Below are 13677 nucleotides of genomic sequence, written 5' to 3' on the forward strand. Positions count from 1 at the left end.
GTCCGATCTCTGTGGTCTACATGTGCTCCATCGATGGGAGAACTCCTTCGGGATTCCTTTTGATGCCGAGGCGAGGACGCACAGTCGCAAAAGAACCCCTGCGAGCACACAAATGTTCAAAGAGCTGCACAAAACAGAACTTTGAACAAACAACATACAGATGATTTGCACTTCAATAAGGCCTGCTGCACTGTGAGGTACAGTATGTTGTGTGCAGGAGGAACTGTGAGCTTTAGGAAAACACCAGGAGAGGCAATCTGATTGACAAAATCAAGTTTTTTTTTTCCTCTGCATCAATATTTCATACAACACGGAAATATTCTCAGTGATGTTACCCATTTGTTCAGGAAGAGGCAATTGGGAGTCGAATGGTGGTGGCTGCCATATTGGAAATCTTTTCTCACCTTCTCCAACCTAACTTTTGGTGAATCTAGAAACAGACAACAAGGGAGGAGCTGAGCCCACCCGCCAAAGCCCACCATCCCCATACAGTTTGTTTTGCCCCCAATAAATTAATGATCTGTCCAGACCCAAATCTTTTTTTTTTTTTTTTTGTTAACCAGGCTGTAAACTTGCTTATTTCTGCTGTATACATGGGACCTAATGAGGATCCCTTGGCTTTTGCCAGTGGCTTCAATTTTCAAGACCAGCATGCTTGGTCATTACTAAGAAGGGAGGTCAGGCTAGGGGAGGCCCTTAAAGAAACATGCAGGCTTCCAACAATTTTCATCTCAGTCTGTTCATTAGATTTATTCATATCTGTGTAAAATTGGGAATCGAGATCTGCTAATGGTGTTGGGGGTCATCAAAGATTTAACGATCAATCGTTAGGCGACGAGGAATTTTCTGCAGCCATCCATTTCTGATGTCCCGGGTATTTGTCAGAGGGGAAATTGGGAACTAGTTCAACCAACAAATCAAAATCATTAGAAATAATCAACTGGAGACAGTAAGTATCCATACGGATGGTTTTTTTGCGGATTGTTGTCAAGATGTCTTTCTTAAATGAGAGTATATATACTGTTATATGCAGTTAAATAGCTCAGGGCAAACTTTTCAAAATTGGATCTTGGTCAGTGGAACGATTAGAAATATAGAAACCTCACCCACAGGGAGTCATTTCACAAGAAACAGAAGAAGAAGAAGAAGAAGAAGACATACTTTATCAATCCCCAGGGGGAAATTCAGGTTTCTCACCCTGTTATTGAAGATGCTATCCACACATAATGGAGGGTCTGGAGTGTACACACACACACACACACACACACATGCACACAAGTTATCATATGGACATCCACTAGTCAGAGCAGGAGAGCACATGAATGACCGGCATGAGCACTTGGCAGCAGCTAGTCCCAATTTCCAAACTTTGGTCAAGACCAGGTCTGAAACCCAAGAGCCTACAGAGTGAGCTGCTGTGTGACGGGGGTAGATAAGGACAGAAAATGTCAAACAAATGATTTACAGAAATAAGTCTTCTCATTTGATCTTCTCAGTGTGGATTACAAAATATACTATTGCATCTGTTTCCACCTGTTTTGTAACCTGTCTGGTCAACGTCCACTTGGCCTTTCCTCTACCTGCGAGCAAACAGAGCACAGCATCACAGAGCGTCACGATTGTTCAGGCAGCGACACAAACAAAAAGCTATGAACAAAGATGTATTTCATGAACGTTTTCCCTCTGAGTTGTGTTTTAATGCGAGCTGAACGGGCCTCAGATTGTTTGTGGATATTTGTTTGCACTTTGGCCAGGTGCAATGAGACAGGAGCGTGTGTAATAATCTGATGGCGTGAAGGTTAAAACAGTCACCGGTGTGTGTGTGTGTGTGTGTGTGTGTGTGTGTGTGTGTGTGTGTGTGTGTGTAAATGTACTGCTCTGTGACTCAGTGCAGTCTGCACTGTGCTGAATACCAAATAACAGATCTCGTACCTCTGAAAACAAAACCCTGTTAGGCTGTCTCTGTTTGAAGTGTTTTACATTAAATCTATACACAGCTGATATACAAAAGTGGCCAAGGACATTTTTTCTCAATCACTTTGTGTGTCTGAAAAATAGTTTAAACTCAGCAAGTAGCAACTTTGCTGCCACACCAGTCAATGCTCCTGTTCTCACATGAAGCACCTTCACGGTCCACCTCTAAAACGTGCCACACAGCACCGCTCCATTTCAAATACGCACCACGGAGCCCTCTGCAAGCACGCGTCAATCTGAACAGAACAGAACGACCAAGACAGGAAGTCAGACAGGGAAACGAAAAGAGCATTTGGTCAATTTTCGAAATAAAACAAAATATACAGACTCCCGATAGGTTTATCTCATCACTTTATCAACATTACGTCACGTTACAGAAGCGAGGACAACACTAGTGGGGCAGGGTGTGTGCAGTCAGATGGAGCAAAGACGTGGAGCTGACAGAACGCAGCGTTCACAGGCTATGTGGAAATTGCAGATCATTGCTAAAGTTTCTTCTCTTTGGAATCAAACCTCTCATTCAAAACTGGTTTTAAGCCACCATTTAAATCATGGGGTGACATCATGATGTCGACCAAAATCTTTATACAAAAGAGGATAGAAGAAAGCCCTGCCAATACATTTGATGAAGTGGAATAAATTGAATAAATTAACTTACCTGACAGTTTACTTTTATGCTTAATCCATTTTTATTCCAATTACCAATGGACCAATTATTTAATGGACTTAAAACTAGTTTCAGTACATTTTATGGATTGCTTCTGAAAGATTGTTGCTTTAGTCGAAGCAAGTCTCTCATTCACTTGACTTTAATTCCAATTTATTCCAGATAATATCTTCAACTCAGACTCTTGACTCGACGCTTCACACAAACACACAAGTGGTCCATCGCTGACATTTTTCTCAGGAGCTACAGACTGGAGCAAACACAGGACCAGTCATCAGTCTGTAGTCGGGCTGAGATAAAAAAAAAAAGACCCTTTGGGGAACTTGTCGGCTTGATAGCCACTTAGCCTTCCCTTGCAGCCCAGACTCGCTCCTGCAATCTGCCAATGTGTGAAAATCACAGTCAGACCTGCCTCACTCCTTCTGCAATCACCGAGGGTCGGACTTTTGATTGTATATTTGGTACTGCAGCCAGACTACTGTGTCCCCCTTTAGATGAGAACGATGTCAAGCAACCAACACAAACTTCACACCAGTGTGTTGAATTAGTGTGTAGAGGTGTCTGAGGATCTGCTTGTGTGGCTGCAGTCAAGTGTGTTTGTAGGATATTTATGTGCATATCTGAGAGCAGATGTTTGTGCGTCTGCAGAGGAATCTTTAAATTGCATGTGTGTGTGTGTGAAGGCGACAGTTAGATTACAGCCTCAGATCAGAATGAATTAATGCATAATGAAATGCAATGCTGTTGCAGAACTCTTAATTACAGACAGCGGATAGTCAGAGGTATGCGTTCTCAGAGAATCACTGCACTTCCATCAGGAATTCTAACTCAGACCTCCTGGTGTCCCTCGTTTCATACAGACTAGCTCGGGTTTTTAGCAGATTCCGGCCTGTTTTATCTCGTATGTGCGTGGGGCTCATTAGCGCTCCCCTCAGAGATGGTTTGACTTCACTCAGTGTGTGTTTGCCCTGAGCCCGGGAGACGTTTAACATTCAGCACAGCACAGCTCGAAGGAGACCGCCGCTCCTCACTTTCTGTTATTTTGCCCAGACAGGTTCCTTGTTAGCGCGGGGCAGTGGAGGGAAAGTGTCTGATTGACAGACTGGAGAAGTGTTTCTGTCTAGACGTGATAAAGAGGATTATCGGAGCGGCCCATCATCCTTATTTTTTCCATGTGACAAAAACAAAACAATGAGGATGATATAGTCGTCATTATTATTCAGCCATGTCAAAATTCCAATGCGACCACACATGGGGTCTGGACCCCAAGGTTGGGAAAGCCTGATATACATATACACACTACAAATCCTTCAAAGTCTTATTCAAATATAACTTGTGGTAACACGTTTATCTTTACAGTACAAAGTTTTGCTACAATCTTCACAATACCCCATTTAAAAAAAAAAAGCTAAATATGTGACAATGGTAGAGTATTATACAGCTGAAAGTCCCAGTGCTGTTATACTCAGTACTAGCACTCCCTGAATACATTTTGTGCCATCGGGTTACTTGTTCCGAACTACATTTTGAATAATTAACATATTTTGAAAAGCACTTTGCTCCTTCTCTGAATGCTTATTTAAGAATATCTGGGTTTAACCTCATTATTTCAAGGGCTGTTTATTCCTGTCTGCTGTATTGTTGTTGTCTGCTCACTGCTCTCGCACATGTCTCCTCTTTTGTTTCAGGGCACGAGTGATTTCTGTGAGTGTCCTGACAAGTTCATCTTGAGCCAAACAAAGAGTTTCATTGGTGCTGGTGAGTGCTAATGCGAACACGTGAACATGCACACTATAGAGAAGTAAAAGTGAGATGTATTGAACCATGTGCCTGTTTGTGTCCTCCACAGATATAGTTCATTACTACATGTACTGCAACCAGACCGTCGCCAACCCATTCCAGCAGGTAGGAAACTGACATCCCATTGAATGTTGACTGATATTGACTGATAGGCTTTTGTAGGATATTCTGCCGGTCATGAGAAGTGAATTTGTCCAGGTTCCAAAGGGATATTTTCCTGTACCTTTGTACAAAAAAATGTCAGTGTTGAATATGTTGTTTGTGTTTGTATTGCCTTGTATCGTATCGTACAGTACAGTATCACATCTCATCAAATAAAGGCCCTTCTTTAGGGTTACATACATTCCTTGTTCATTTAAATTTAGAACAGTTCTTTTCTACATATTGAAATATAGTCATTTATATTCTGTTGTTAACCTTTGACATTTTAAAACTTTTTCTTCCCAACCACAATTCTTTTTTCATTTTAACCTTAATGTTAAGACTTCTATATGACCTGCTACTAAATCAGCAGTCAATGGAGGGTTTATTATGCTGCCCTTCAAGCCTCATCTTTGTCTCTCCGTGCAGCCCCATCCGTCTGATTCACATCCCGATTTCACCTTATGAGTCTGGCAGATTGCTTCAAGACAATCTCTGGGGCTGTCAGCATTACTTTTTTTTACTTTCTCTTTTTCTGTAGTTCTCAAAAAAACAAGCCAAAAAAAACCTACCAAGACCAATGTAAAAAAAAACAAAAAAACTGGAGAGTGGTTTCAACATTTTTTGAAATTCATCTGTTCCGTTAGTTTACTGTTCAGAAAAAGCAGAGTCGAGATTGGGGGTCAGATCACTGACTTTGCTGCTTACATCAGTCAGCAGTAAAGTCAATTTCTACATGCTGTGGCTCAGCAGAGCTCAGATCCTATTATCTGGCTCTGGTAGAGATACCCTGAGGATAACGAGAGCAGAGCAGCAGAGGTCTGACAGCCGTCACCCCGCCTGGTAAACAAAGTCAGCTCTCTTTTCTCTGCCACGTAGACGCCCAACAGGTGCAAAGTTCACAAGCAAGCTGGCAGATACAGGAATTCACATAGATTTGCAAACATACAAGCTTCCTCTCTACTGTCTCTCTTTCCCTCTCTTGTGTATTCTCAGCCTGAAACACAGCCGTGCCCTGTGCTTCTACCCTTGGTTAACTTATATCTCATCGCTCTGGGCATCACTCTTGCGTCAACTTTGCTCCCTTTCCTCAGCTCTTTTCTATTCTTATCATCATCATCCCTTTTTTCTAACTCCTACATCCACTTTTCTGCCCTTTATTTATTTTTTTAAAACTTTATTTGGCTCAGAAAAAAGCTCACCCAAGCTAAAATAAAACGCAAAATCTGATCAGGTCGCTTGGATTGTGCAGCAGCAGCGAGCAGTTTGACCACAGACGGTCATGCAGATCCAGAAATAAATGTCAGATCAAAGGAAGGCAATTATATTTGTGGATGGTTGAGGTAATTGACCATATCCTGTTTCAATTTAACATTCCGCTGCAGGCCAGGGGGTTTCCATCCAAGGTTGGGTGACTGTGAAGATACGATTTTCCTTTTGAAATGTGGCAGATTGATTCATTTATGGTTACGCCTCAATGTTAATTTAAGAATAGTCATGGGGCAGAAGGTGCTGTCTTTTAGATTAGATGCGATTATCAATGTGCTGTTGGCTATATTAAACTGAATATGGGGGCTTATTTTGCCCCCTGTTGGTAGGAAGATCAACCTACTCGACCACTCTGACAAACACCCGTTACAGCATGTTGGCATGACGAAACTTGTAAGGTCACAGCCCTAATAGAGCCATAATATATCATTGATATATTTGGTTTAAATCTGGTTTTTAAGGTATAAATTACATAGAAATAAAGATAATACACTATGAATGTGCCATTTCAACAAAAGGAAGTTTTTAATGAGACCACAGTTAAGCCAACTATTTCTGCTGACTATGTTAGCGTTTGCGTTGGGAAGTTGCCCTCTAGCTAGCTTATTTACTTCTAAGGTTAAGAGTTTAAACCAACATAGGATAGGGATGAAATTCAGTTTCTGGGATAGGCTAATACTTTACAGACAAACAAGGACTGCAATTATATTGTTTACTGATTTTAAGAATCTGATAATGTATAGTTAACTAACTAAGTCAGCCAGGTACATTAGCTTTAGCATAGCCAAGCTGCACTCAGCTAGCCTAAACTGAAGCAGACTTACTAACCATTTCTAAAAAAAAGAAAAAAGACAAGAACAAATCAATTCAGATGCTAATTGTGTTTCTCATAAATCTAAAACTACTCAGAATGGAGCAAAAAAAAAAAAGGAAGACAGCAGAACTAATCCTGCTAAAAGCTTATTAGCCTAGCTTAGCTGACTATTTGATTGTCTGGACAACAGCTTCTATTTAATCTGACAATGACTTGTTTTCTTGTTTTGGGGGGGTGTAGCATGTACTTAAGGTTTAATAGACCTGTGACACACATGGGCTAAGCAGCTTTTACAGTTCAAACCCTTTTTTCTCATGTTCACTGTCTCTGTTCACATTAACAGTTTCTTGCCAGTTCAAAGCTAGCTCTGGCATATGTCACAGTGTTTTCTTTATCTGTCCCTTTCAAATATACTCCATTCACCACTGAAAATGAGCTCCATAATGTATCTTGTTATCTATGATTAATTAATCTTTCAGTTTGTGAAAAGACGAGGAAACTGTCATATGACTTAATTTAAAAGAAGAAATGTGTTTTCTATTTTCAACGTTGGCCTTTCCGTACTGCCCTTGTCGTATAAATTTCCATATAGATCACAGTTTGTCTTCATTTGCATGCTCTTTACTCTGTTTGAGTTTAAATGCATTTTCTTGTTTACAGCCTCTAACCATCTTCCAGAGGTCCCTGACCACCATGCAGATCCAGATCCAGGGACTGCTGCAGTTTGCTGTGCCTCTCTTTCCTACAGCTGAGGTATCACATACGCACAGGCTTTGGCTTTATGCTACAGAAGAACAGTGTCAAATTTTTGAGACGCATGAAATCGATTCGCTTCCATAATAAGCACTCTTTCTGTGACGTATGCTGAATTCTCCACAGAGAGACCTGCTGGGTATCCAGAATTTGCTCAACTCCTCTGAGGCAAGTCTGCACCAGCTGACCGCCCTGCTGGACTGCAGGGGGCTCAACAAGGTTCGTTCTCTAATTGGCATCACAGCAGCACAACTGGGTCAACAGGGGCCACGCAGGAAAACAGCATGAAACCGAAAGTGGAACTTAGAAGAGAGCAAAGGGAAACCTCAACAGAAAATGGATATTAACTTTTTTAAAGTATTTTTCCTTTCTTTTTAGTTTCCTGCGCTGTTTAACTTCTGCAGTGTAGATCACAACTGCTGCGAGTTTATATGAATAATGTGGGACTTCCTGCTGGATGTGCATGACATGAATGAAATACATGTCTTCCTGAAGATGTCACGCTCCACCGCTCCGAGTGCATTTCATCTTTTGCTTCATTTTGTCTGCTGTGAATTCAAATATGACAGCAAGAGTCTTTCCAATGAGCATTATTTAGTTCTGTGTGTGTTTGCCCTCTTTAGGACTACCTGGATGCGATGGTGGGGGTGTGCTACGACGGGGTGGAGGGCATGCTCTACCTCTGCCTTTTCTCCGCCCTGGCAGCCTGTGCCTTCACTGTCATGCTGTGTGCCATTCCCCGGGCGTGGAGACAAATGGCCTGCAGGTGAGTTTGTTCTCTGCATGCCTGCACAAACGCCCTCATTTCCTCCTGCAGCCATCTCCATGCAGCGTTTTGTCCTCCATGAGCTAACACATAATAATTTGATATCTTGTTAAATATGCCCAGATATTTTACTACACAAATACTACTATGTAAGTGCAGGGATGCAAAATACCTTCACGAGTAGCAAGTTATCTAAACTGTTAAGGCAGATTTGACATGTTTTCACCTGACAAACACGATGCGCTTAATAATACCTAAGACGACATTTCCCTGTCCTTCAGAGCTGCATAGTGTTTCCCTGATTCAGAAAACAATGAATAATATAATGCAGAGTTTTGAGACTTGCTTTTAAAGGTTATCCATCACAATGAGCTATCGTTAACCTTTATGTCTTTGTCAGTAACATTCTCATTTGGTAGTAATAAAGATGTAAGCAGGGGCTGTTTGGAAACTTCTTCTGACGACGCACTGACACCTCAAATGTAATCTACCCAGAAGCTGACTTTTTTTTAATGCAATAAGCAATGCCCATAGAAAAGCTCCCTGAAGAAAAGTCCCTGCTCACAGCTATATGACAATGCAATGATATCACAATCACACATTTGTCAAAAAATAAAATGTTTTTAATGTCAGTTATGATGCATCACATGTATTAATCAGCTGCTTTTCAGACAGTTCCAAATAAAGACATCGCTTCTTGGAAGAGAGGAAGTTTAACTTTTAACCTCCCCCGTGCATTTTAAAATTATCGGGAAGCAATGTGACATGAAATGTGGGGGGAGGGGCAAAACATTCAAATCTCGAGTTGAAGTCAGACACCGTGCATCTGCCTCAAAAACATTAGACACAAATCAGTTTTGTGATAGATTTAGTAAACAATGGTGTAGGTAATAACATAAACCCAGTGTTGCCTTGCCTCTGTTTGAATGTTAGTGTGACTTATTAGTATGTCGTGTTAGCTTTCTGCAGTTCCTCTGTGCCCACAATGTTACAATGTAAGTCACCCTGAACCTAAAATGAAATCTGGATCTTTTTACAACGATTAACTTTCTGATGACCGTTTCCTTGACTCTAGACTGCGTGTTAGCACCCCCTGGGATAATCTCTCACAGGTTAAACACCTCCAGACTAAGCTAATCATCTGGCTCCTCTCCTCTGATGTTTTTTTTTTTTTTAGGGAACGAGATTATGACGACATCGACGAGGAGGACCCATTTAACCCTCGGAGGAGGATAAGCTCCCAGAACCCCAACCTCACCAACATGCAAAGCTTCTGCAGCTACAGCAGCAGCATGGGCAGTCAGAGCAGCCTGCACCGGCCCGCCCCGGCTCTCACAAACGCCCCCATGTCTGAGTACATGTGAGTGAAGAGAAATCAGATGTCTGCATTTAATGTGTGTTTAATATCGCTGAACCTGAGTCTCTTCAATTCTTTCTTTCTTCTTTAAGGAACCACACAGTTCTGTTTGGGGGAAATCCACGGTACGAGAATGTGCCTCTGATAGGACGAGGCTCTCCACCTCCCTCGGTGCGTTGGGTCCCAGAGGCCAAGTCCTTCCTATGATGTCACTTCCTTTTGTGCTAAAGATTTACAGATTTAGCCTTGAAAGTACAGAAAAATGTCCTTTTATGAAAAACTGCTGCTATACATAGTATTCACTTGGTGGCCATTTTCCTCTGCGCTAAAAGCTAAAATACTGCTATTAGGCTGCTATGTTCAAGGTTTTAGGTTGAATAAATGGATATTTAAGGTATCATTTTGATCATTTCAAGATTATAATAATCATTTCACCGCTTCACAATTAGGGTTAGGGTTAGGGTTAGACAACTGAAAAGACAGGTGATGTACAAATCCAGAGGGACGTAGGGTGTATGTTATAACACTACAGGTAAAAGCAGCTGCAACAGCTAATGCTAGCATTCAAACTTTTCCTAGCTAACATTTTCATTAGCTAGGAATGTTAGCATTTTTCTTTACATCGTGTAACACTTCCAAACGGTAATTTTAAGCTTTCACACACTTTCAGTCTAATGGTAATATTATTGAGTAAGTGGCTGGATGCTAATGTTAGCGGTTTTATGTATGTAGCTAAAGTGTCAATAAATGTATTAAATGTATCCTCTGGAGATGTAGCCACATTTCCCTGTAGATTTTCAGTGTTCATTGTCTTTTGCAAAACAATTGAGTAGCAGTCATATACCTTATATTTATTCATCTTACATCCTTGAACATAGCAGTATGTCAATATCACAACAGTTCAGCCTCCCACCCTGAGCATGATGTCGGAGTCAATGGCTGCCAACAAAATACAGTCCATTTTAATAAAACCTTCGCTCAGTGGTAGAGCTCACTATATTCCTTCAATTTGACCTTTATATCACCCAGATATGAAGCCATACTCTATAAAGACCTCCAAAGAACAACTTTTTAAAACACTTGAATTTTAAATATTTAACTCAGATGCTGTGCACTGTGCCTTCATCTGCTTTCCATATCTTACCGGAGGCTGACTTACAGTACCAAAGCAAGGTGAGGAGAAGTAATGAAGTTAATATTTTATCATGAGCTGAACATCATTTAGCTTCTCTTGGGCCTGACTCCCGAGAGGAATAGACAACGGGTCGTGACACATAAGCTCCAGAGTTGACACTGAAGGTTTTCTTCCGCAATGAACAATTTGGCCCCCAGCTGGGTCACTCGGGTCTTCTTACTTTACAACACGGAGCTAAAAATAGAAACATTTGGATTAAATTTTCATAGTGCACGGCCTCTAAATAGCAAGGCGCACAAGTGTGTGATGAAATGCAGCAATTCAATGCATTATGCAGAAATGTCTTTAGTCACATACATCCTTATACATCGTAAAATGTGTAGTGAAATACTTTTAGTACCTGTCAATATAATGAATAAATAACACAAAAACTCTAAAAAGTAAATTATATAAGATTTCTAATATACGGTAACCGACTTCAAATCAGTGTTTTGTAACTTTCTTTTTAAAGAGAGACAATAGCTGTGTTTCCACCAAAATAATTCAGGTTCTCAAGAGTCCCAGGTGCTTTTTCTTACGGACAAAAAGGTTCCCCCAGCCTATCGTTTTCTGCATTATCACCAAGGTGCAAAAACCTGTGAAGATTAGACAGGCCAAAAAGAAATGTTTAGTGCTACAAGCCCCCACTCCAAAGTCCCAGTACTTTTTGATAGCACTACACCAAATGTCCCTTCAAGAGACAATACAGGTCTGAACTGTGCTAAGCTGGCAGCAGGGACAAGCAAAGTCCCAGGGACTCTGGTCTCTGCAGTGGAGACCTGTTCAGTATGTTCACATGCAGTTAGAACAAGTTGATTTATCGTGCTAGTCCACCCAAAACTGCTTTTAGAAAGCTGGTAGTCCCGCTGGAATCGGCCGAATTCAAATTTCTCAAAGTTGGACCAACACTCCTAGATGATGCGGTTGGGGATCGATTTACTTTTGGATGTTTACGCCTCAATTGGAGCCAAATTGGCCCAGGCGTTCTGCACAGGCTCCACAGACTCAGCAGTCGAACAACATAAATACTAAATACCTAGCAGAAGTCAAATTGTTGTCTGAATATCACCATTAGCTAGAGGGATAACATGAAGTGCATTTGAACCATAAGTAAAATGTAGAGTATGCACAAAATGTACAGAACTGTAAAGTTGTTGGTTAGTGTTTTCACCATTCCACTTACAACCAGTTTGCCCTTAGCTATATTGTTAGCAAGGTCAAGAGGAAAAAGGTTCGATAATATGTAGCTCAAAGGGAGCATATCGCCACCTTCAGTCGCGGAGTGAGACATACTTCTGTCAATAAAATGATTCTTCCACGGTGTTTGAATTTGGAGATGAGGACAGTAATCCAATGAAATGGCACAATCGAGCTGTAGCTAAACTTAACTGTGCTTGTTACAACGTACTGTTTGAGTTCCTCCACTTGCAGAGGAAACGCAGCTAATATGTGATCATTAACTCAGGATACAGAAACTTTATGTATAAATATTGTATTTATTTGTAAATGTAGAAAGTGGTTTTAATGCGCCTACATTTTTACAATGTATATTTTTTCTATTTGTAATTTCAGTATATTATATGTGTTTTTCTAGCCGGTCATCATTCTCATTAACATTCAGTCTGAAGCTCCAACTTTAGTTAACCAGAAATGTGATGCACTCTGCCTTATGACTTCTCTCCTAATTAAGAGCAGGCAGCACTGTTGAATGACATTCTCCCTCATGACTACAAGTGTACAGCACCATGCAGTAGTCTGCGGCTAACAGCTTCTTTTATGTATTTTTTTGTTTGTTTGTTCGTTTGTCATGTGTTTGTTTGTTTGTTTGTACCTTTTCATTTTCTATATTTCCTCTTTTCTTTAATCAACTTTTGGAGATATACTCTCAGCAGTATAGAAACCGAGTAAGTCTTTTCAACTCTTTTCAACAGGACTAACTCCCTCACTTTTCCTCTGTTGCATCTCTTGTCTTTACCTCTCCTTCTCCTCATATCACTTTGTTTGGTTTCTGTGCGGTTTTTTCCTTTTTGTTGGCATGGATTTAAAACTCACAGCCTTTTGTCTTCATTGCAGAGAGTCTGTCTGAGTTAGTGAGGGTCTGTCTACCCCTGGTGTTCACAGGGTGCTACTGTAGTCATGTCTCAGGGTTTCCCTTTTTGTTCCACAGTTAGCCTCCCCTAAGCATGCACTTTTACTCTAGACATTCAGTTTGACAGCTTGTGTAAGCACCAGGCTCTGTGTAGTTCTGTTGTACTAATTCCATCTGGGTATTTTACAGATTGAGAGGGATGTTACAGTAATGTTTGACTTAACATGTTGTCAGCTTTAAATGTAACTATTACTAATGTTTAAATTTGTTTAAAAAAATATTGAAGATTGCATTTGTCTTACGCAGCCTTTAACCTTTTTTCTGGTATGGCTTAAAGGAATAGTCTGCAGAAAATCTCATCTATGGATCATAAAACACTCACATTGCCACTGTGGTCAGCTGAGATTCACAGCAATCACAAGGCGAGACATGCAAGTCTTCTAAAGTGAATCAATCCTGCAGCATTATCCACCGAATGATTTTGTAACAAGCAGAAAAAGCTTGGAATGGAATTAAATTTGGAATGGAATTAAATTTGCAACCCCAAAAAATGGCAAAAATCCAAATAGGCAGGAACTTAAAAAGGCTGGAACATTTTGGCAGGAAGGACAAAACCATACTTGCCCTTTACCCGGAGGTGAAATAACCAATGGAAAAGCTATGTAGGTAAGGGCAAGTATAAATATAGCGTAGCTGATGAGGGAATTAGGAGTGTGTCTCTGCGTAGGAACAGAAAATCCATGACACACAGAGATAAACTACTGGAAAGGGAGGGAATGGCAGGAAGGCGTTTGACCTTTTGTACAAACCTCCTTTTCTTTCTAACTTCCTGGACGCTAGATAAAAAGATTGATACCATTCTTTAATGATCAT

At 40.7% G+C, this 13677-nt stretch overlaps 1 protein-coding gene across 2 annotated transcripts in view; it reads left to right on the forward strand.

Annotated features, from left to right (window-relative positions):
* ttyh2 (tweety family member 2) overlaps positions 1–13677 on the forward strand; it is a 69859-nt gene that overhangs the window by 53608 nt on the left and 2574 nt on the right. Inside the window, exons 7-14 of one of the 2 annotated variants that reach the window (XM_020630817.3) lie at positions 4330–4399; positions 4491–4546; positions 7326–7418; positions 7545–7637; positions 8042–8184; positions 9362–9544; positions 9634–9712; positions 12593–12619. In XM_020630817.3, the coding sequence (XP_020486473.1) occupies positions 4330–4399; positions 4491–4546; positions 7326–7418; positions 7545–7637; positions 8042–8184; positions 9362–9544; positions 9634–9712; positions 12593–12619 (744 nt within the window). The remainder of the gene's footprint in view (positions 1–4329; positions 4400–4490; positions 4547–7325; positions 7419–7544; positions 7638–8041; positions 8185–9361; positions 9545–9633; positions 9713–12592; positions 12620–13677) is intronic. The other variant, XM_020630818.3, reaches the window with a different exon arrangement.

This window comes from Labrus bergylta, chromosome 21 (assembly GCF_963930695.1).
Source record: "Labrus bergylta chromosome 21, fLabBer1.1, whole genome shotgun sequence".
Classification (NCBI taxonomy): Eukaryota; Metazoa; Chordata; class Actinopteri; order Labriformes; family Labridae; genus Labrus; species Labrus bergylta.